We start from the raw sequence: 24202 nt of genomic DNA on the forward strand, positions 1-24202 counted from the left end.
ACCTTATATTCTGGATGTCATTAAGAGATAGGTTAAATTTTAACAGTATATCTCCCTGGTCCGGTACCAGTGGCTCACACCTGTAATCCTAGCTACTCATGAGGTTGAGATATGAGGATCATAGTTCAAAGACAGCCTGGGCAGGAAAGTCTATAAGACTCTCATCTCCAATAAACCACTCAGAAAACTGGAAGGGTGGGGCTGGGAAGGTGGCTCAGCGGTAGAGTGCTTGCCTTGCATGCATGAGGCCCTGGGTTCGATTCCTCAGTACCACATAAGCAACAAGAAAAAAAAAAAAGAAAACTGGAAGAGTTGCTGTGGCCTAAATGGTAGAGCGCTACTCTTGAGCTGAAGAGCGGAGGGGCAGCACCCAGGCCCAAGTTCAAGCCCCCCAACCAAAAAACAAAAAAATAATTTGCAAGCTAACTACCAATGGCTCAAGTGGTAGAGCACTAGCCTTGAGCTGAAATACTGAGGGACAGTGCCCAGGTCCAGAATTCAAGCCTCACAATTGACAGAAAAAAAAAGTATGTCCCTGGCAAGGATATATTTTTGTCACTGGGTGCTACAGATAAGGAGCCATAGGAAGGTGAAAGGCGAAAGTTTCCAATGTGATTGATGCTGCGAAGACCAGAGAATTCTGTGGGTGCTTGCACTAAGGACTGAAAGAAGTTGGAAGACTGAATTCAGAAGAATACAGACAAAATGTGCAGAGGATGACAAAAGCAGAACAGGGAATTGTTTGCATAATGGAGCATTCCTGACTTCAGTGTGATGTTTTAACTGTATTTTTTTTTTTTTTGTCTTTTCTTTTTTGGTACTGGGGATCGAACCCAGGACGTTGCACTTGCTAGGCAAGTGCTTTGCCACTGAGCTACATCCCAGCCCTTCAGTGTGACGTTTTAGATCCAGGAAAGGAGGTTTTATATTTGGCTACTATATAATAGGATTTTTGTCTCATTTTAAATATATGTTCTAAATTCAATTCACAATGAAACAGTTATCAATAGATTTTTTTTAAAAAATCCTCTTCAAGGTACATTATCTTATCTCTCAACATAGTGATGCTTTCCATTTTCCAGTGGTTAATTGGAGATAAGAGTCTTATAGACTTTCTTGCCCCGGTTGCCTTTGAACCATGATCCTCATCTCAGTCTCCTCATCAGCTAGGTTTACAGGCGTGAGACACCAGTGTCCAGCTCTGGCCTTATGGTTTTTTTTTTTTTAACTCATTTCATACTCTGCTAAATGGACATGGGGCCTAATAGGTTTTATTTGGTAGCTTGTGAAGCATTTACTCATTGCATAGTAGTAATTCAAATAATTCTTTTCCTACGTAGGTTTTTGTTTCAGAAATAAGTTATTCACATTTTCACACTACCCTTTTATACTAAGAAAAAGTGTAATTTTATGCCATTTGGGAGAAATGATATCTTTAATTTGGAAATTATAAAATTCTCCGATTATGATTTTGCTCATTAATGTTTTCAAATCAATTGAATTAAGCTAGGCACATGTATAAAAGGAGGCTGTAATAGTTTTCCACTTTTTGTTTTTTGTTTTTGTTTTTTTTGTTTTTGGTCGGTCATGGGGCCTGAACTCTGGGCCTGGGCGCTGTCCTTCAGCTCTTCAACTCAGGGCGAGCACTCTACCACTTGAGCCATAGCTCCACTTCCAGCTTTTTCGCTTTATGTGGTGCTGAGGAATTGAACCCAGGGCCTCATGAATACAAGGCAAGCACTTTACCACTGAGCCACCTTCCCAGCCCCCAGTTTACCACTTTTTGCTTATATGAATAATGCGATGAATGTTTGTGTGCTAGATTTTGTGTTAATACGTGTTTTCAGTTTTTTTGAATATGTGCCTGAGTGAAATTACTGTCATATGGTAACTCTGCTTTACATTTTGAGAAGCTGCCAAACTGCATGCAATGTGGAAGCATGAGTTTACATTTCTACCAACAAAATATAGTGGACTCAGTGTGTATCTCAGGCTGACTTTGGTCACGTGAGCCTGCCTCCTGACCACTCAGATTGTTCTGACTCTAAGCACGTGCCACCCTGACCAGCTTACAAGTGATTTTGGGCTTATGTCTCTTACAGAGAAGGCCTTTGAAACAATAATAGTAGCAAACAAACATAACTGTACCACCTTGAACATAACAAAATTAATTGTGTCATGTTTATTATCTATTTAGTCATAGACTATTTTTGTGTCCAAAATGTGATGTTTGATTTATTTCACTAAGGATCCACACATAGTTCTCACATTACATGAAGTTATTTTGGTTAGAGTTTTGTGTTTTACAGCAGTAAAAATGAGGTCATTTGTCTTGCTCCACATTTTGGATTTAACTGATAGCTTTTGCTTTGTGTTATTTAACAAGTACTTCCTTAGAATTGTCTTTAAGTTGAGAGTCAGAGCTAGAGGCCTGATTAAATATAGTTCTTTTTGGCAAGAATACCTTATAAATGGTACTTTTTCATCACCTCAAGACTAATATGCCTGGAGTTATAATTTTAATGATATGACTGAAAAGTTGCTTTACTCAATATCTGATCTACCATTTGTACAATTTCCAGCAGTAGGTATTGGGATATTTTTTAATTCTTTTATTTTTTGTCAATATTAGGATTTTAACTCAGGGCCTTAAACTTGTTAGTCTGATGCTCTGCCACTTGAACCATGCCTCCACGTCTCTTGTGCTGATTATCTTGAAGATAAAATCTTGGGGATAAAAGGCAAAACCATGTCCCCCCAACTCAGCCAATAAGTTGTGCATGTAATATATACTTATAATCCTTGATACACAGGATGAGTAAATAGGATTGCGGTCCAGGCTAGCCTGGGCACAAACATGAGACTCCATCTACAAAATAACTAAAGGGAAAATGAGCTTGGGACATGGCTCCAGTGGTAGTGCACCTGCCTTGCAGAGGCAAGGCCCTAAGTTCACATTTCAGTAGACCTTCGAAAAGTATTTCTTTTTTTTTTTCTTTTTTCTTTTTGGGTCCAGTCGTGGGGCCTGAACTCTGGGCCTGGGCGTTATCCCTCAGCTCTTCAGCTCAAGGCTAGCGCTCTACCACTTGAGCCACAGCACCACTTCCGGCTTTTTTCTTTTTGCTTATGTGGTGCTGAGGAATGGAACCCAGGGCCTCATGCATGCAAGGCAAGAGCTCTATCACTGAGCCACCTTCCCAGCCCCCAAAAATATTTTCTTTATGGAAAGGATACTAATTGATCAAATCAGGATCCCTGTCATGCTAACACTTGTTATAATTACCTTTTAAGCCTTTTATTATTGAAAATTTCAAGTCCAGAAGTGGATGAAATAGAACAGCCTCCAAACTGAATAGTTAAAGACTTCTGTTCCACCTATTATTTTGGGGAAAATTCTACATGTCATTTCCTCTCTGAACATTTCATTATATATGTTTAAAAGATAGGTTCCTCCCTCTCTCTTTCTTCTCCCTTCTCCCTTCTTCTCCTCTTTTCTCTCTTCTCTCTTTTCTCTTCCCTCTTCCCTCTTCCCTCTTCTCTCTTCCCTCTTCTCTCTGTCTGTCTCTCTCTGTGTGTGTGTCTCTCTCGTGCCAGTACTTGGGCTTGAACACAGGGCCTGGGTGCTGTTCCTTAGCTTTTTTTGTTCAAGGCAGGAATTCTACCATTTGAGCCACAGCTCAGCTTCCTGGCTGGCTTTGAACCTTGATTCTTAGATCTCAGCCTCCTGAATACCTAGGATTATAGGAATGAGCCACGAGTGCCCAGAGTAGCATGTAGTTCCTTACCTAACTTAAGTCCATCTGTTCCCAAACAGCTGTACTTCCTGTGTGCCATTTTGCCATTCTGGAGGCAGATGGTAGAAAGTTTGGTAATGATCCTTTGCTCAGGTATTTCAGAGTCATCTTCATGTGAAATATATGTCTAATCTACAAAACTATAAAATCAGTTTCCTCTAATCATTTTTCAGTAATTCCAAGGACTGAGAACCAAATTGTCTGTCCTCCCTGTCTTCCTCTTTCCCCTTCTCCTCTCCCTCTCTCCCCCTCCCTCTTTCCTCTCTCTTGCCTCTTCCCTCCCTTTCTTTTTTGTCAGTCATTGGGCTTGAACTCAGGGCCCAGAGACTGTCTCTGAGTTTTTGCCCTTCAAGGCTAGTGCTCTACCACTCTGAGCCCTTGCACCACTTCTGGATTTCTGGTGGTTAATTGGAGATAAAGAGTCTCATGGACTTTCCTGCCCTGATTGGTTTTGAACCATGATCCTCAGATCTTAGCCTCCTGAGTAGCTAGGATTATAGATGTGAGCAACCAGCACCCAGCTTAGAATCAGATATTCTTAAATTTGTGTTTTCAAGGTCAGTCACGTTCTTTGAAGGTTTTTGCTGTTTTTTGGGGTTTTTTTTTTGGGTCAGTCATGGGGCTTGAACTGTGCATCTGGGCGCTATCTCTGAGCTCTTCAGCTCAAGGCTAACGCTCTACCACTTGAGCCACAGCTTCACTTCTGGTTTTCTGGTGGTTTATTGGAGATAAAGAGTCTCATGGCCTTTCCTGCCTGGGCTGGTTTTGACCTGCAATCCTCAAATTTCAGCCTCCTGAGTAGCTAGGATTACAGGCATGAGCCACTGGCATCCAGCAGATTTTTGCTGTTTTAATAGCATTTTTACTATTGCCTAATGTATTTCTTTAAGTGGAATCATATGTTTACTTAGTTTAATAAGACATTGGTACTAAGTACACATAAAGAAAAGATGCACATAAATATAAAACTTAAAATTTAGCATATTTGCCATTATTCCCACATTTTAAAAGACAATCTAAAGCTTAATTTCTTCATTTCTGGTAGTTTACATTTTCAGATGTATTTTACAGCATTTAAATGTTTTGTGCTTTTGTGATTGAGACCGTTTTGACAATTGGAGGAGATTGCCTTTGATCACCATATTATTTCATTAGCAAGTTTTCATGATATTGTGTGTAATGTTGAAAATAGGGAAGAGCAGCCTTATAGAAATGGAAAAAACATCTTTGGTTACCAACATAAAAAAGTTATGTTTTGAAACTCCTTTTTTGGCCTTTTGATAATTGTGTTCAGAGGAATCTGAAAATATATCTGGGTTAAAGTTGAACTCTTTATCTTGTTTGTGAAGTAGTGTAATGTGCAGTAAGAAGAAGAAATGCCTTAAAAGGAAGATCTAAGAATCCTCATGATAGAGAATTAGAAAAGTTATCCCTTTGTAAGTGATTTGGGGAAATTAAAAGAGGTGTTTTATGTGAAGTTCTGTGTCTAGACATTGTAAAGTGATTGTTTTTGAATTACTGTTTATTTGTCCTGACAACTTTTGTCCTTGAACAAAATAAAACTAATGGAGCCAGTCAAAAACTATATATACAAATTTGGAAAACATCAAAAACTGTATGTATGTTTTGATTTCTGAATGTATTTTGAATATATATGTTTTGATTTGCTTTTCTGAAGTTTTGTAGTATGTAAGGTATACTATGTATTTGATAAAGTGAAATAGTTACTGTAGTCAATTCAATATATCCATCATCTTGATTTGTTACCTGCTTTTTGTGTGTACAACAAAACCTAAAATCTTTCTTAGCAAATTTCCAGAATGTAATGCAACAAGTAGTGCTCATGTTACATGTTAGATCACTAGGCTTATTTCTCAAATATATGTGTGTTCTTTTGTGGTTTTGTGTGTGTGTGCGCGCGTGTGTGTGTGCGCGTGTGTGTGTGCGCGCGCGCGTGCGCCCGCTGCTTCTGGAGCTTGAACTCAGGGCCTGGGTGGTGTCCCTGAGCTTTTTGCTCAAGGCTGGCACTCTACCATTTGAGCTACAACTCCACTTGTAGCTTTTTTGATGCTTAATGTGGGAGATAAGAGTCACAAGGACTTTCCTGCCCAGGTTGGTTTCAAACTGTGATCCTCAGATTTCAGCCTCCTGAATAGCTAGGATTCTAGGCATGAGCCATCCAGGCCTGGCTTATGTCTGAAATTTTGTGCCTCTTTTGACCTGTATTTTCCCATCTTCTCTCCCCTCATGTATTTGTGTTTGTATATGTGTATATTAAAGTTTTAAGGCTTAAAGCCAGTATTAAGGCTTCAACTTTGAGCCTGGATGTTCTCTCTCAGTTTTTTTTGGCTCAAGGCTAGTGCTCAACTTCTTGAGCTACAGTTCCACATCCAACTTTCTCATGATTAATTGGACGTAAGAGTCTCAGGGTCCTAGACGTATGGCTCATCCCTGTAATCCTAGCTAGTCAGAAGGCTGAGATCTGAGGATGGTGGTTTGAAGCCATCCCAGGCAGAAAAGTCTGAGACTCTTATCTCCAATTAACCACCAGCAGTATATACAGGCTTCCCTTTTTTCTCCACAAGTGCGATGTGGTATCTTATTGTGGTTTTGATTTGTCTTTGCCTAATAATTAGTGATGTTAAGCCAGGTGCAGTGGTTCACCCTGTAACCCCAGCAACTTCTAAGGCAAAGATTGGGAGGACTGTAGTTGCAAGGAAGTGTAAGCAAAAAGTGAGAAAGAGTACATCTCAGCAAACAAAAATTTGAACGTGGTGACATACACCTGTCATTCTAGATATCTAGAAAGTATAAACTGGAGGGTCACAATCTGGGCCAGTTTGAGCATAAAGGCAAAACCCCACTTAAAAATAACCAAAAGAAGGTGGACACTAGTGGCTCACACCTAGCTACTCAGGAGGCTGAGATCCGAGGATCATGGTTTAGAGCCAACCTGGGCCAGAAAGTTCATGAGACTCTTATCTCCAAATAACCATCAGAAAACCAGAAGTGGAGCTATGGCTCACCTTTAGCTGAAGAGCTCAGAGACAGCGCCTAGGCCCAGAGTTCAAGCCCGGTGACCAACCAAAAAACAAACAAATAAACAAAAAAAACAAAACATAAATAACCAAAGGAAAAAGGACTTGGGGTGTGACCCAAGTAATACAGCACCTCCTAGAGAGTGTAAGACTGAGTTCAAACCCAGTAGAGTGATAATAATGATGATGTAATGATAATAATGTGACATTAGTTATTAGGTATCTGTGGATACCTACTTGCATATAACTTCTTTGGGGAAAATATTCAGATAATTTGACTATTTTCAAAGTAGGTTTTTGGTTTTTTTTATTGTATGGTAGAAATTTTTCATAAATTTTTGATGTTAACCCCTTAATTATCTGAGTAGATTTTTCTTTGATGACTACTTTTTTTTTTTTTTTTTGGCAGTTCTGGGGCTTGAACTCAGGGCCTAGGCACTGTCCCTGAGCTTCTTTTGTTCAAGGCTAGCACTCTACCACTTGAGCCTCAGCTCCACTTCTGGCTTTTTCTGTTTATGTGGTACTGAGGAATCGAACCCAGGGCTTCATGCATGCTAGGCAAGCACTCTACCACTTAGCCACCTTCCCAGCCCCGATGAAGACTGTTTTTTCATATGGTTTGAACTCAGGGTCCCTGTGCTTGCTAGGCAAGCACTCTACCACTTGATCCATGCCCCTCATCCTTGACAGTAGGTTTTTTTTGTGTGTTAGTTAGTACAGTTGCACTAAGGTTTCCAGTATCATCATTGCCATCAAATTGGTGTGGAGAAGAAACTTAACTAAAGGGCCAAATATTATTCCTAGAATCAGTGATATACTGTATCCCTCATGACCTATTTTACTCTTTGTTGTGTTGCAGCATCCTGAAGTTAGCATTCATCTTTGTCCAGTGGAGCTCATGACTTCTGATCAGGACACTAAAGTTGTGGCTGAACCGCAGGCGCAGCGAGTCCAAGAGGGCAAGGACAGCTCTCATCTGGTAGGTGTTGTCAGAGGGGACGGGCAAGGCACCAGTTTCTTCTCTGATAAAGTATAGAAGGATTTAAGTTCAAAGCAATAAAATGTTTTTGGTCCTGCGTATAAATAATACAGTTTTTCTCAGAGGAAGAAGGTTGTCTCACCTATCTGAAGTGAGGTTTGTGGCTTAGAGCCTCCATAACACAAGATAGGTGAATAAGAGAAAATGAACACATTTATTTAGTAAGGTGTGTTAATGTAACACAGGAGCCTTCAGAAATGAAGGCTCTGATACATAAGTGTTTGCAGTTTTGGAAAAGCATGTAGAAAAATAGAGGGCAGTATCTAATGGTAATGAACTGAGAGAAGCATCTGTATGTGACAGTACTTTCCTTTGAGGATTGAGCGGGCCCCGGTGGAATAAGGGCATTAGGAGCCATATTTAAGAGAAAGACAACTAGGAGTTATGGTCCATTTTTGGAGACTGTGAGGAAGAAAATTCTTACTGTTCCTATGATTGGATAAATCTGTTTTTCTCAAATACCAACGTGTAGTATTTGGGCTGCTGTGTTTTGAACCTTGTTAGACTGAAAAAATATTTGAGCAGCTTACTACAAGCTTTCGGGAAAACAAGGTATCCATAACTCTGTAGATTCTTTAAAAGCTTTGTGTTTTATCTATTTTTGGCAGCACTGGGGTTTGACTCAGACATTGCATTGGCTAAGCAGGTGTCCTACCACTGAGCCACACCTTTAGCCTCTTTGAGCTGGTTATTTTTTAGATTAGTGTCACTTTCTGCCCCAGCATTGTCCTAGACTAGATCTACTTCATTTAGGCTTCCTTTTGTAGCTGAGATGACTAGTGCACACACAGACACACAGACACAGACACACACACAGACACACACACAGACACACACAGACACACACAGACACACACACAGAGACACACAGACATACAGAGACACACAGAGACACACAGAGACACACACACACACAGAGACACACAGACACACAGAGACACACACACACACACACACAGACACACACACACACACACACAGAGACACACACACACACACACACACACACACACACACACACACACACACACACACACACACACACACACACACACACACACACACACACACACACACACACACACACACACACACACCCATATGCCCAAATCTGTTAAGATGGATGTGAAGTTTTCACACATACCCATGCCCAGTTTCTTTCTGTTAAGATGGATGTGAAGTTTTCTGTTGTGGTTAGCCTGGAACTGAGATCTGCCTTCTACAGTTAGGATAACAGGCACATACCACCACACCAGCTATCAGCTATGAGTTGAGAAAGGGGTCTCTTAAAGATTTTTGTCCAGGCTGCTCTTAAACTGTGATCCTCTGGATCACAGTTCCAGGGAGCTTGGTACCTGACCAAAGCTTTCTATTTTAGTTTATTTTTTTGGTCCAATCGTGGGGCCTGAACTCTGGGCCTGGGCGCTGTCCCTCAGCTCTTCAGCTCAAGGCTAGCACTCTACCACTTGAGCCACAGCGCCACTTCTGGCTTTTTCTTTCTGCTTATGTGGTGCTGAGGAATCGAACCCAGAGCCTCAAGCATGCAAGGCAAGCGCTCTACCACTGAGCCACCTTCCCAGCCCAAGCTTTCTATTTTAAATCAAGAGAATGTGGTAACAATTTATAAACACTTCACAAAGATTACAGCCATTAAAGTATAAAGAGTTAATTAAGCTTTTTATTCATATTATCCACATTTAATTTTGACTGCCTTCATTTTATAATTTATCCTGTCAAGTAATAATATTCACAATTTCTAAATGGCTTTGAGAAAATGAAAATACCTGTTATTTAAAATTTATCTATTGTAAAATTTCTATATTCTTGTGAGTATATTCATGCTTTTTTTAGTGTAAAAGTATATTTTTCAGTAAATGTTGTTTTGCTTAATGACTGGTTGAGATTATGTTTTCTTAATATTGTAGTTACAGTGTTTGAATGTTTTTAATTTTACAGATGAATGGTCCGATATCTCAAACCACTTCTCAAACAAGTTCCATCCCAGCTTTGAGTCAGGTAATTTCATAGCTTAGGTTCATAGGTAGCTCCTTACTTACAATAATGCTTGTTGTGAAAAAGTTAAAAAAGTAGATGTTTCTCAAAAGTGGAGAGGATCCATTCACCACTGTGTCCAGGGTACAGAGCGTGTCAAAACTGTATTCTTTTTAAACACTCTTGAGTGTTTGAAAACACACAGCTCACAAATTTTATATATATACACACACATTATATATAATTTTTAATCCTGCATTTCATCATTTGTATGTATGCAGTAGAGCTGAAGTATTCCAAATTTATTCAGTTTGATTACCTTTTAAGTATCTTACAGCTTTTTCATAACTTGTAGTAAGCACCATCTAAGAATTTCATGTAGAAATTCAAAGAGAGGAATAATTCACTTACTCTTTTAGCAGGAGAGAGGACTCCTGGGGTTGAGCTCAGGGCCTTGTATTTGCTGAGATAACGCTTTACCCCTTGAACCAAGGAGCTAGCTCTTTTCATCTACTCTTAATAAAGTGTATTTTTAAGTGAAAGAATATCCAAACTTATATTTCATCATTTTGTTATTTATATTAAATTTAAAGTTGAGAATTTTGCTGCTGAGTTGTACATTTATCACCTGTAAAGTTGATGTAGACATTTATTTTGAAGGAGGCTGTAAGATGGGGTCTTATCATATATGGTCTTGAACTTGAAATCATTTTACCATAGTCCCCCAAATAGCTTGGATTTTAGATATGTACAAGTGGCCTTGTTTCAGAACATTTTCATTCTGTTTTCCTGCTCATTTACAGTTGAACTCTTCCTTCTCTAGCTTTGGGTAATCAGAACTATACTTTCTGTCTGTTTTCCCTTGTGTCCTTTGTTTACTTTGTATCTAGCACACGCTTTATGTTTAACAGGCAGGTAAGTAATATTTCTCAGTCAAGTTTGAGGTTTTATTCATTCAGCAAATCAGAGTGTAAGTGCTAAAAACAGCTAAAGCACTTTCTATAGAGATGGTTCAAAAATGAACATGAATTCGTAAGTATTGTTACTAGTCCTAATAATCTGCAAAGTTGTATTACCAAATTTTATGTAAACCGTCAATACAAAAATAAGTATAGATAAGGAGGTAGGAGGCATTGTGATATAGTTGTGTCCACAGAAGAATGAATCTTTTTTTTTTTTTTTTTTTCTTTTGTGCCAGTCCTAGGTTTTGAACTCAAGACTTGTGCCCTGTCCTTGAGCTGTTTTTGCTCAAGGCTAACAGTCTACCACTTCAGCCACAGTGCCGCTTCTGGCCTTTTCTGAGTAATTTATTGGAGATAAGAGTCTCATAGACTTTCTTGCCCGGGCTGGCTCTGATCCTCGGATCTCAGTATCCTGAATAGTGTGGATTACAGGTGTGAGCCACCAGAACCTGACAGTAATCTTCTGTTTTGTCCCTAGCAAAGGAGGGTCTTTTTGAATGCTCTAGACTTGACATAATAAAGGGCTTTGGTTTGAAGTATATTGGATTAATAAAGTTAACATGCTAAATTTACATTACATTTCTATGCATTTGCGCACAGGAAAAATGAAACTCTGGAGCTTCCCAATATTTCAGAAACTGGGGAGAAAATAGAAAGGAGAGTGATTATAGAGATGGGCAGAATGCAAGAGACAAATGGAGGAAGAAAGTGGCCAACAGAAGTGAAGTAAACTAGGAACGATTGATTTGACCTTTAGTTATGACCTTAGTGAAAGCAGCTCCAAGGGATGCTGTAATAAGCAAGAGCTAGATTTCAGTGGTCAACAATAGGAGAGTACCAGCTATGGCCTAGACAATGACATTCTGGCTAATACCTTGATTCAGTGCTAAGAGGAAGGATAGTACAACCAAGAAAGGGATTTGCTGGGTGCCAGTAGCTCACATCTAGAATCCTGACTATTTGGGAGGCTGAGATCTGGTTTAAATGCCAGTCTGGGCAGGAAAGTATGAAACTCATCTTCAGTTAACCACCAAAAAGCTGGAAGTGGAGCTATGGCTCAAATGGTAGAGTGCTAGCCTTGAGCAAAAAAGAAAAAAAGAAAAAGAAAAAAAATCTGAGGCTTCTAGAGGCTCAGAGTTCCTAAGCTCTGAATTCAAGCCCCAGAACTACTCCGCCTATCCCCCTGCCCTGGGGGAGGAGGCAACAAGGGAAAAGGAAAGGGATTAAGAAGGTTTTGAAGGTGTTGGAGGTAGAGAGACAGCTACTTTTGACAGTGGGTCACTTCTGCTGCTTTGTAGAAAAAAGATATTACCTAGTGATTTGACATTTGGAAGTGGTGTTACTAAGTTAACAGTTCTTTAACTATTAGGACTACAGGTTCCATCTGTAGCAAAGATAAATGTCAAAAGATTTTTATGCTCCAGCTAAAGCCCATTTGAGGACTCCAGATTCTAAAACCTGCTGCACATTTTGGAGCCAAGTTGCTTGATTTCCTTAGAGTAACTGTTTTGGCTTCAGAGCCATTTTCCATTCTAATGATTATTGCATTTTATCACAAATGAACAAAGAAGAGAAGAGTGAGGAGTATGGGTGTGATCTGTAAGCTACAAATAGTCCTAGGTGTAGAGAGTTTGTGTTAAATTACCTTCTGGGAAGGAAGATAGTGAGTTATGCCATTTCTTTTCTAATCAAAATGTATAACTTCTAATCTTAAATTGAAAACCTGACTCTTATGTATATTAACTTCTCTGTAGACAACTCATTTAAACCTGAACTATGTCAGAAAATGTTTTACCACTTATTACACTAAAAAAATATCTTTGGCTGGAGCTATAGCTCAGTGGCAGAGCATTGGCTTGCATGAACAGGTCCTAGGTTTGTTTGATCCTCAGTTTCACTGAAACAAAATGGACAACAAACAAAAATATGTCCTTTTGCCTTTTGATTACAATTTTTGAATGAATGCTTAATAATTTTGATTAATTGAATAATAGCAGTATAGTGATAAGAAAACTTGAATTTCTAGGAAAATTCCCTTTTTATATATGTACAAATGACATTTGCTGTCTGCTTTTTTGTACAATATTGATCTTGCAGGTTATCCATTCAGCAGTATATGATGCTTTTGGAAGTGCTCCTATTATGAGTACTAGTGGGTGTAGATTTTTTTCTCTTGTTCTTTCCTTTTGTCTTTGTTGTAATTTTCAGGCATCTGCAGAGCAGAGAGAATAATACAATGAACTCCAGTGTACCCAACATGAACTTGAGCAATTCCCCACCCTCATATTAGATGTTCTTGTTCCATTGTTTCTTTCTCCAACATACACAGTTGTTTATATTTCTTTTTTTTTTTTTTGTCGGTCGTGGGGCTTGAACTCTGGGCCTGGGCGCTGTCCCTCAGCTCTTCAGCTCAAGGCGAGCGCTCTACCACTTGAACTACAGCGCCACATCCGGTTTTCTGGTGGTTTATTGGAGATAGGAGTCTCACGGTCTTTCCTGCCCGGGCTGGCTTTGAACCGGGATCCTCAGATCTCAGCCTCCTGAGTAGCTAGGATTACAGGCGTGAGCCACCAGCGCCCGGCTAGTTGTTTATATTTCTGTAGCAAACTCTAGATAATCTGTCATTTCATCACAGGTGCTTCAAAATGTATTTCTAACTAGCACCAATTCATTTTCATTCTTAACAAAATTAAGAATAATTCCTTAATACAGATATTATTTTTTGAAGCTAGAAAATCATTTACAAATATCTAGTTACATATTAGTTACTAATACTATAAATCTTTTTATTACACTTAGGAAAATATGATAATATTTTCTGTATTTTGCTGCTATTTTGAACCTTTGGATTCCATGTACTACTTGGATTTCAGCACAAGGAGTATGATAGTTGTCAGGCAGGATTCTGTTGTCATTAGAATTTGGATTTGAGTGGCAGGAACATGTGACTGCTATGCAAGGAGTTATTTTTGATATCTGGGTGTTGGCCTCTCCTCAGAAACCATAGCAAGTTAGTGTGAGATGTATTTGTAGTCTCAGAAAAGGACAAGCATTGTAATGTGAGTTTCTGAACTTTTGAACATGGGTTGTTGCTTCAGCAAAGAATTAAGTAGTGACAATGACAATGAGAAAATGGGCCTGTTACAAAAATCTGTGGAGAAGAAGGAATCGGAAAACAAGATAAGTAAAACTTTATCTTCATTATTTGATACCCTTGACGGTGAGGAGCTTCACAATGTTGAAAATCGAACTAGCAGAGCAGCTGTTGGTGTTAATATGTGGACTAGAATTTTTTCAAGGCCTGGGCACAAACAAGATTATGGACGAAAGCAGTCATTGAATTCTGTTTCCTCTTCAACATCTAAGTTGTTCACTAGATATGAAAGTTTAGGTGAAAGTTACAGGAATTCAGATATTGCTGTTATTGAGCAGAATTCTGATCATGTCTGTGGCATGAATAGTGACAGACAGTGTTGTTCTGAAGAAGACCAGTGTCTCTCACATTTGCCGGTGTGTTCTGACCAGGCCCAACAGGAGAAAACTTCAAGTGACCATCTATGCTGTTACATGGCCACTTGTAAAAACTCTCTAGTAGAGAAAGAAAGTGTGGTATATGCTCAAATCAGTAGTTTTAATGATGATAACTTTTTAGATGCATCCAATAGGGAGTTGCAAGATGAAAGCCCTATTTATGTTGATGACAAACAATGTAAGAATTCACAAGAGAGCAAATTTTATAGCATTTGTGTTATAGATCCTGGGTGCCTGACTGTGGAGGAAGAACTGTATGCTCCCATTTATGGAGCAGCTGCAGGAGAAGAATGTCATTCAGCTGTTACCTCTGAAGTTTGCGGTGTGGACTGGCCTGTAGTTAGCAGGAAGGAATGTTCAGGCTCACATGCCATCCCAGCAGCAGGAGTATCAAAGCTGCAGCAGAATGAACTGTCACCTCCAGACATGTTGGATCTAAATGTAACAGAAGTATTTAGTGAAAAACTTGAGCCTAATTCTGAGCTTTTAATTGACAGTGATCCATTTTGTGAAACAAACATTGATAACTTGCAAGCTGAGTCCTTAAGGGCAAAAGCTTATACCAAATTCCCTAAAGATTACACAGAAAGTAGAACATTGCATAATATTGGCCTACTCCCTGAGTTAAATATTAACACAGCCAGTGACTCACTAAAATGTGTGTGTGCTGTTACCAAAGAAAGGGTAAGCCATGCTTCTGGGATAGGAAGTCAGATAGATGATTCACCTACCAATTTACCTAATGACACTTCATGTGTTGAGGAGAATGATGACATTGAATCTGTTCCAGTTGGTATCAATCAAAGTTTAAACTCTAAAAATGGAGAAAATACCCCTATAAAACCAATGCAAAACAATGGTTATTTCCACCACAATGTTACCAGCTCAGATAGTATCCTCTCCTTTGGTCTAGATAGGGTTGATTTAAATCCCAGAAAGTATAACTCTTCAGAGAGCTTCAGAGATAATTGTCATGCTCATTTCAGAGAGGTCACCCTGAGCAGACTTGATCCTGCACCCCTTTCAGGGCCAGCTCTGACAAAGGAACAGCACTCAGGGGATGGCAGCCTGGAAACCAAAAGTGCCCAGCTGGCAAACAGAAGCAGACTATCCTTCCTGCAGCCTGAAAATTGTTCCTCTTGCCAAGATGAAGACAGAATGAGCATTTTAAAGGCTGAGGATCATAGCAAGAGGGCTGCTGAGTTGAAAGCTTGGTGTCATGAAGATCAGTGTATAGATAGCAGGACAGACAAGGCTCAGACACAGGCTTGTGATTTAACTTGTGTGGAATGTGAATCAGACACTACTAAAGGGATAGTCAAAAGGGTAGACACTGTGAAACTTAAATTTTCACAAGCACTGTCCCCAGATGACAAGTTTCATGATCATTCCAGATCTCTTCCGGGTATCTTTACATCTTCTCCTATTTTTGTCTCTGTTGGTCAAGAAGAAAGAGAAATAGACCTGAGTGAAGAAACAGAAAATGAACCATGTGCGAAGAGTCCAGTCATTGTGTTACATGACCAACCTAGTGGTCCTCACACGCTAGAAAATGCTGGAAAAGAATCACAAATAGCTAATTATGGAGAGACAAGTAAAGAGGACATAGGAAACATCAAGTCAGATTCTGAAAAAAACTTTCACTGGGAAACAACTTGTATTAATTCAAGTATAACAGAAAATCCTGATTTTGAAGCTAACCAAAAAGAAAAGCACTATCAAGAACATAAAATACATAAACACAAAGATAAAGATCTTGATGTTATTCTACCTTTAAGCCAAAGTTCAATTTCATTTAATAGTGGTGAAAACACAAAACTGAAGCAAGAAGTTTCTGATAACTTTGATAATAATGCATCAGAATTCAGTAAGCTGAAACTAACATGTAAAGGCAAGATCAGTCCTAACAACTGTGTAGGTCCATTTGGGACAAATGGACAGACAAACCATTTCAAAGAAAAAAATGCCAGATCCACTGTTCAAGAGTCTATTTTAAATGGTGAAATGCATTTTGTGGGAAATTCAGAAGTGACTGTTGAAAATCTAGAGGTATGCAACGTTTCTAATGGGTTTCCTTGTTTAGTGGATGTTGCTCCAATACAAGTGGACAGTTACACTGCCACTCTTGGTGATGCATGCCAGTTAATTCCTGCCATTCCAGTAGAGAGCAAAGAAACTATAATATCAAATAATGACCATGTTGCATTGCTCACAGAAGATATCCTAAATATGTCTGAAAAAACCCCAGAAGTGGATTGTCAGAGTTTTCCAGAGGAATTCTCCCAGTTTTTGAATGAATATTCCTATTACCAGATAGGAGGGCTAGCAAGTCAGATATTTCCTGAAAGACTGACTAGTGGATGTAGCTATCCAGTGGGCTATCTATGGACTCATGCAATCACAAAGGATGTATTAGAAGATGAGCAGATGCTTAGTAAACCACAAAACTTAGAAAATACTTCATTTTCATTGGAACAGAACCTTTTTCAGCTACCAGTGTCAGAGGATGGTGTTGTTTGGGGTTGGCAAAGCAGAGGTGCACCGTTAGTAAGTATGTTTATCAGTGTGTGTTGCTGCACTGGGATATGGTAGTTTTACCTTTTGATTGCTATTTACTGAAAAACTAATAAAGTTTTATTAACAGTTGGCACTTTGAATGTTTATTGCAAGGCTATGAGGTGACTGTAGCATCAACTTAACCATTTCCAAGTTGGAGAGTATAAACTCTGTGTTTTATTTAATCCAGTGTGTGTGTGTAAACTCTTTTTAGTACTAAACCTTCGTTAATAACCCCGGCACAGTGGTAATCAGACCACTCCCTGTGGGTGGTACCCCTTCTCTCTTCCTGCAGTTGGAGCCTTTTCCAGGGGAACATTGTCAGAAAGACAGTGTGATATGTTTCACCAAGTTTTTGACAGTGCATTTGCAAATGCAATTCAGTGACACTATAGGCCTCATTTGCAGAATATAAACTGTTAATTTTTGTATATACTGCTTTGGTCAGCTGTAAAGTCTTTGTCTGTCTTCAGTCAGAATAACTTTTGAGCACCTTCTCAGGTTCCTAAGATGGAGCTGGCCCTCTCAAGGAAGAAGCTTTGCTACTGATGGTAGTTCTAGGATAGCACTTTCTAGAAATACCGTAATACATGAAAACATTATTTGACAACAGGAGACTGACCTTGCTTATTAAACAGATGTGTTGAAGCAGAAGTAACTTAAGGAAGTTCCCTCATCCTTCAGTATACACAGAGGATAGTTCTAAGAGTTCTGCAGAGCTAAAATCTACATCAATTGTCCTGCCTATAAAATATCATAGTATCTGTGTTTAATGTCTATTCTCCCTCATAATTGAACTTATCTCTGATTTACTTCTAGTAGCTAGTACAAGGTAACTAAAATGCTAGGGAAATAGTTATTGTATTATATTGTTTAGGGAAAAATTAAGAAAAAAGTGTGAGCTGGACACCAATGGGCTCACACCTGTAATCCTAGCTACTCAGGAGGCAGAGACCTGAGGATCACGGTTCAAAACCAGCCAAGGCAGGATTGTCCATGAGACTCTTATCTCCAATTAAACCACACAGAAAACCGGAAGTGGCACAAGTGATAGAGTGCTAAACTTTAGCTGAAGAGCTCAGGGACAGTGCCTAGGCCCAGAGTTCAAACCCCACAATGCCCGCCCCCCCCAAAGGTTGTAAATGTTAATACAGGTACAATTTCTCTAGTATTTTGAGGGGGGTAGGATGTCCAAAGTTGTTAAATCTATGAATATAGAACTCCTAGAGACAGAGGACTGACTGTCCTTGAAATATAATGTCTCATTTATTCAACTAGTGGTTTATAAGTGATTTTTGTGGTATTAGGCAAGAAAAGCCATTGGTAATACAGAGGTAGATGTGGCTCAAATATAAAGATGTATAATGTGAATATCGTGTAATTTAAGGAGTAACTAATTAACCTGGTGGGGGTTTTTTTTCTAGTTTTTTTTCTTTCCATACCCACATTTAAAGAAAGAATTTCCTTCATGTTCATCAGTTTTTCTCCTTAAATAGTTGTGGAGTAAGAAAATCGACCAAATTAATATTAAGCCTTTAAAAATAACGTACATAGTGTCTTTTATGTAAGTGAATAGGTATACAGTTAGTATTTACTAATTGTTCACTGCTTGACACATCCATCTAGAATGCAAATACTTCCTGTTGCTATCTTTTCCAAAGTGGCTTTAAGTTGGACATAATCTTTCTGCTTTAAATTAGCATTTCAATTATGAGATATGCCCAGACAATATTGTGATCTGAGGCATTGCTGTGTTCAGTGTACTCATTACCTGACCTATGTAACTATGTAACTATAACCCCTCTGTACATCACATTTACAATCCTTTATCGTAGATTAAAATATGTAAAAAAGTATGTGCTGTTTTATTGAACAAAAATGATGTTGCCTTGCTTTTCAAAACTTGGTTTAAAAGTACTGTTACAGACTTCTTAAACCTTATGTAGCAGCTGTTTCTCCATTTTTTTACCCTATTATGTCATCTATTTTATTGTTCCCCCATTACTCCCTTTCTTTCATTAATTTCTCTAATTCTTACTTTTCAGCTGGACTTTTTTGTCTCACAGCTATAAAACAGATTTATGAATATTTTTTAATGTTAAAGTGTTCTAAGGGATAAAAGTTTCTGTGGCGCATCAGAACTTTGGGATGTCCCATTCTTTTTTGGGGGGAGAGGGATGTCCCATTCTTGAAAGTAACGTTGGCTGTTGATGTAAAGTCACTTTAGAATGTGGCTATTAAGGTCAGTTTGTTTCTGGTTTTCATTTATTTATTTATTTATTTATTTATTTATTTATTTATTTATTTATTTATTTATTTATTTATTTATTTATTTATTGTTGGTTGTGGGCCTGGGCACTATTCCTCAGCAATTCAGCTGAAGGCTAGCGCTCTACCACTTGAGCCCCAGCAGTACTTCAGGCTTTTTCGGCTTATGTGGTGCTGAGGAATCGAACCCAGGGCCTCATGCATATAAGGCAGGCATTCTACCACTAAGCCACCTTCCCAGCCCTGCTTCTGGTTTTTTTTGTTGTTGTTGTTGTTTTTGGTCCGGTCGTGGGGCCTGAACTCAGGGCCTGGGTGCTGTCCCTCAGCTCTTCAGCTCAAGGCTAGCGCTCTACCACTTGAGCTACAGCACCACTTCCGACTTTTTTCTTTTTGCTTATGTGGTGCTGAGGAATCGAACCCAGGGCCTCAGGCATGCAAGGCAAGCGCTCTACCACTGAGCCACCTTCCCAGCCCCAACCTGCTTCTGGTTTTAGTAAGACTTGTTTACCCATACATCTTCAAAGGAAGAATAAGACTTCTGAAGTGAAGCAAATAAAACTATATTTAAATTTTTTTGGGGGGGGGCATTACTGGGGTTTTTGAACCCAGCTTTGTGCTTGCTAGTTAGATACTTGGCCATTTGAGCCACACCTCCAACCCTGAAACTAGAATTCTGGATTATCATTCAGAGGTACCATATGATTACAATGGTAATGACTATATTTCAAAGAAAATAGTAGGAGATTTAAATCTTTAACAAAAATCCATTTCTCATACGAATTTTGAGAAATTGGTGAATTTTTGACTGATGACAGTGAATCATCAGTCTTTTGTTTTTACGATATAAGAACTCATTCCCTCTTTATGGACAAGTTAATGTTTTTGCCTTGGTGTTCTTGGGAAATAGAGGCAGTGTATGATAGTTACCTGTTAAACTTTTTCTGACTGAATACCTAGAAGTGTGTAGACTACAGTAAGCTCTCAAATGTTCATTGTCATGTTATTAGGTTTTAGAAGTGTCCATGTTCTACATGGAGCTTTTCACATGTCTTCTGTTAAGAGTATTGCTTCTGCATAAGTTCCTGACACTTAAGGTCCCATTCATTTGTGACAGAATTCTTGCAAAGGTTGTCAGATAATGGGAAATAAAATTTCCTATACATCATTAAGTATTTATTTAGCATATTTCCCAGGTACCTCTCTACTAAGTTCTGAACTCAGGTAGGTATTAATGACATAATGGTGAGCAAAATGGATGTGGATGCCATCCAAGAGTATATGGATAACAGACACACAAACTATGGGTACCATGGGAGACCAACCCTGCTGTGCTGTAACCACTCTGAAAATGCTGCTGTTGACACTTCATAGCCAGAGTGTTGTGCAACCTGTCTTAATAACTTACAAAACATAATAGTGTTTATATAGGTGATCAACTGTAAAGGTGGTTTAAATGGAAAAGATTAGTGTTAGGGGATTTTTATTTTTATTTTGTCAGTCATGGGGCTTGAAGTCTGGGCCTGGATTCTGTCCCTAAGCTCTTCAGCTCAAGGCTAGCACTCTACCACTTGAACCACAGTGCCTTTTCTGGTGATTTATTGGAATCTCACAGAGGTTACTACCTGGGCTGGCTTTGAACCACAGTTCTCAGATCTCAACCTCCTGAGTAGCTAGAATTATAGGTGTGAGCCACTGGTGCCCGGCTCCAGTATTGGGGATTTAAAAAACATGATAGGCACATGAAACAAGGAATCTGTTAAATGATGGAATGGAACAAAGTAAGAAAACTTGATTGTGTGATGAGTACTGGAAAGAGCACTGGGCCTAAACAGAAAAGGCAGTTTATGTAACAAGTGTAACAAAAGGTGCAAATGTTGACAGGTGATACATAAATATGAAAATGGAATGTCTTCTTTCAATGAGAACATGTCTGCTGAATGCTTAGCACTGAGCTTGCAGCGGGATAGTGAGCATTCAGGATGTCCTTGTTAGGTGGATGTATGAGAGGAAAGAGAGACTGACCCTGTACAGAAAGAGAAACTAAAGATAGCCTACAAGTTTAGATGGAAATTGAAGAATTAATGGTTCTTTAAGGAGCCAAAGAACTCCACAGTTGCTTTCAGAGCAACTCTTGTCATTTTACCCAGAAGCCTCTCAGTTTCAGAGCTAGGTTATGATTTTCACTGCCAGCTTTGTTACTTGAGCTATCATGGATTAATTCTATTTTTCTTAAGATTTTTTTTTTAGGGGGGACGGGGAGTGCCTGGTCCTAGGGCTTCAACTCAAGACCTGAGTGCTATCTTTGAGCTTTTTTTTGTTCAAGACTAGAACCACTTGAGCCACAGCTCCACTTCGAGCTTTTTTATGGTTAATTGGAGATAAAAGTCTGTTGGACTTTACTGCTGGGCTGGCTGTGGTTCTCACATGTCAGCCTCTTGAGTAGCTAGGATTATAGGAGCCCAGCTCAGTATATTTTTTATTTAATATCTTGAAGTAGTTGCATCTTGATAATTCTATTTAATTCTGTTTTATTTTTCTTAATGGTTAAACTTGATGATTCTTTGCAATAGCTCATTAATTGTGCTTCCTGACCCACATGTTGTGGAGTGTGGAAACTTAAGTACTGTGTGCAGTTTCTTACCTCGGGTACTAGTCTGGGGAACATCTGGAACCAAGCCGTGCATCCCTTCTAATTCCTGCCAACATGGTATGGAAGTTGGTGTGTTTGAAAAGGCAAATTGTCTAGGTTTATTGAGGGATTGTGGTGGCAAAACTGGGGTTAATTTGGGGAGTAATTGTCACTAGGACATTTAATTTTTCTTGAGAAAAAACTTACTTTGTAAGTAAAAAAGAAATTACATCATAAAAATTAGGTGAGAGGATTCGATGTTGTGGGGGTGGTTGAGGGGATTTTGTGCAGAGTCCAGGCCTAGATTTGGTGCCATTTCCTTTCTCTGGGCTTGTTCGCCCACAGCTGGAACTTTTCCACTTGAGCCACACTTCTAGTCTGGCTGTTTTGCTAGTTAATTGCAGATGGAGTCTCTCAAACTTTAGCTTCCAATTGCATTCCTCCAGATCTCAGCCTAGTGAACAGTAGGATTTCAGGCACCAGTACTTGACTTGTTAAAGGTTTTTTGTTTGTTTGATTAGTTGGTTATTTAGTTAGGTGTGTTAGTACTTAGGCTTCAACTCAAGGCTTCACCTTCTTGCTTAGCTTTTTCCACTCAAGGCTGGCATCCTACCACTGAGCCATACTCTCATGATCACCTTTTTTTTTTTTCTTTCTGTTAATTGGAGATAAGACTATTGGCAGATTTGTCTGCTGGGGTTGCTTTGAGCTTTAATCCTAAGTCTTAGCCTCCTGAATAGTAGGATTATAGGTATGAGCCACCACTGCCCCATTTATTGAAAGTTTTTAGGGTATGTTAGGAAAGACCACAATTCCTAGAGAAAATGAAGGAGTGAGCCACACAGATATCTGTAATGAGTATGTGAACAAGCAGGATAGGAGCAACAGATGCCAGCAGATTTAGAAACAGAAGAGGTTTGGTGACCAGAAGGGAGTAAGTCCAAAGAGGTTGGGGTTACAAAAGAATGTTCCAGCTTTTACCTGACTGAATTGAGCAGCCATTGAAGGGAGGACTCCAGCATTTGAGCACAGGATTTCTGTAGTCTTAACTTGCTGAACATCCTTTCATTGTGTTACAGTTAGTAAGACATTTAACTCCCCCTGAAGGCAGGGACAAGTCTGTCATTTGTAGCATGTAAAGAGCCTTGTACTAAATGAGGAGGAGTTTCAGAATGTAAGAGCAAATTAGATGGGAGTTCTCACTGCATCACCCTATGTTACTATTTTTAACCTTTTTTCATCCCAAAGGACTGTGTAATAGACTGGCTAAGCTTCTTTAGCCTAAATACTTTTAACATAGGTATGTTTTATTTAACTCTGTTAATAAAGTTGCTCATGATTGAAATTTAGATAAAAATATAAATACAAAATTTTTTCCCCCAGGTAACAACAACTAAGGTTTCAGAGCTAAATCCTAATGCAAAAGTATGGGGGACTCATCTGTTACACTTGGAAGCAAGTAATGCAGCTGTGGGTGTGAGTGCCACATGGGAGGAAGTCCCCAGCCATCATGCCGCGTGTGGCCCACAAGGTGAGCTCCTAGCCAGGCCATGACCAGGAGCAGCCCTCTTCTCAAGTCTGCCTTTGTTACTGTTTTAATCTTTCCCAAGTTACTGTTTCAAGTGTGTGTCCTGGTCCAGTTAAACCAATTGAATAATTTCAAATGTGAGGCTTATTTTGTTATGTTTTAAGTGAAAGCTGTTCTTCTGATGTTGTCTCTTGGCATAAAATTGGAATAACAGGGTTGGATGCCAATGGAGATGGTGACAAAAGCCATGAGAATGCAGCATTGCCAGACTTACCAGAGTCCACTCAGACAGACATGAACGCTTTGGCTTTGGAGCAGTCAGAATATGAACCCCTGCCTGAAAATAGTGAAACAGGTAAAGCTATGTTAGCAACTCACTTATGTTTTTCCGTTTGAACTCAGGACCTTGTGCTTTGTCATGTGTATGCCCCACCACTTGAGCCATGTCTCCAATTACCTGCTTTTTTCCCCCCCGGTTGTCCGGATTCACATGTAGCGGGGATGAAAGCCATCCCCATCTTTTCATTGGTTGAGATGGGAGTCTTGCACATTCTTTGGTATAGGCTGGCCTCAAACCAGAATCTTCCCAGTCTCAGCCTCATGGCTAGCTAGAATCATAGGCATGAACCACTACATGTCTTTTTCATAAAGAGCTAGATAAATCTTTCCCCTAAGAGTGTGAGTATGTGGGTATGTGGATGTGTTTCCTTCTAGTTTTCTTTTTTTTTTTTTTTGGGTCCAGTCATGGGCTTGAACTCTGGGCCTGGGTGCTGTCCCTCAGCTCTTCAGCTCAAGGCTGGCACTCTACCACTTGATCCACAATGCCACTTCCGGCTTTTTTTTTTCCTGCTTGGTGGTGCTGAGG

The 24202-nt window shown here is 39.3% G+C and overlaps 1 protein-coding gene across 3 annotated transcripts in view; it reads left to right on the plus strand.

The window, feature by feature from the left end:
• Positions 1-24202, plus strand: part of Larp4b (La ribonucleoprotein 4B) — a 73853-nt gene that overhangs the window by 18740 nt on the left and 30911 nt on the right. Inside the window, exons 2-5 of one of the 3 annotated variants that reach the window (XM_069990583.1) lie at positions 7692-7811; positions 9828-9887; positions 23193-23340; positions 23552-23692. In XM_069990583.1, the coding sequence (XP_069846684.1) occupies positions 7731-7811; positions 9828-9887; positions 23193-23340; positions 23552-23692 (430 nt within the window). In that variant the 5' untranslated portion in view covers positions 7692-7730. Of the gene's footprint in view, positions 1-7691; positions 7812-9827; positions 9888-13808; positions 16904-23192; positions 23341-23551; positions 23693-24202 lie in introns of those variants that run through there. The other 2 variants (XM_069990582.1, XM_069990581.1) reach the window with 2 other exon arrangements.

The sequence above is a fragment of the Dipodomys merriami genome, unplaced genomic scaffold, assembly GCF_024711535.1.
Source record: "Dipodomys merriami isolate MVZ:Mamm:240054 unplaced genomic scaffold, mDipMer1.0.p SCAF_4, whole genome shotgun sequence".
NCBI classification, from domain to species: domain Eukaryota; kingdom Metazoa; phylum Chordata; class Mammalia; order Rodentia; family Heteromyidae; genus Dipodomys; species Dipodomys merriami.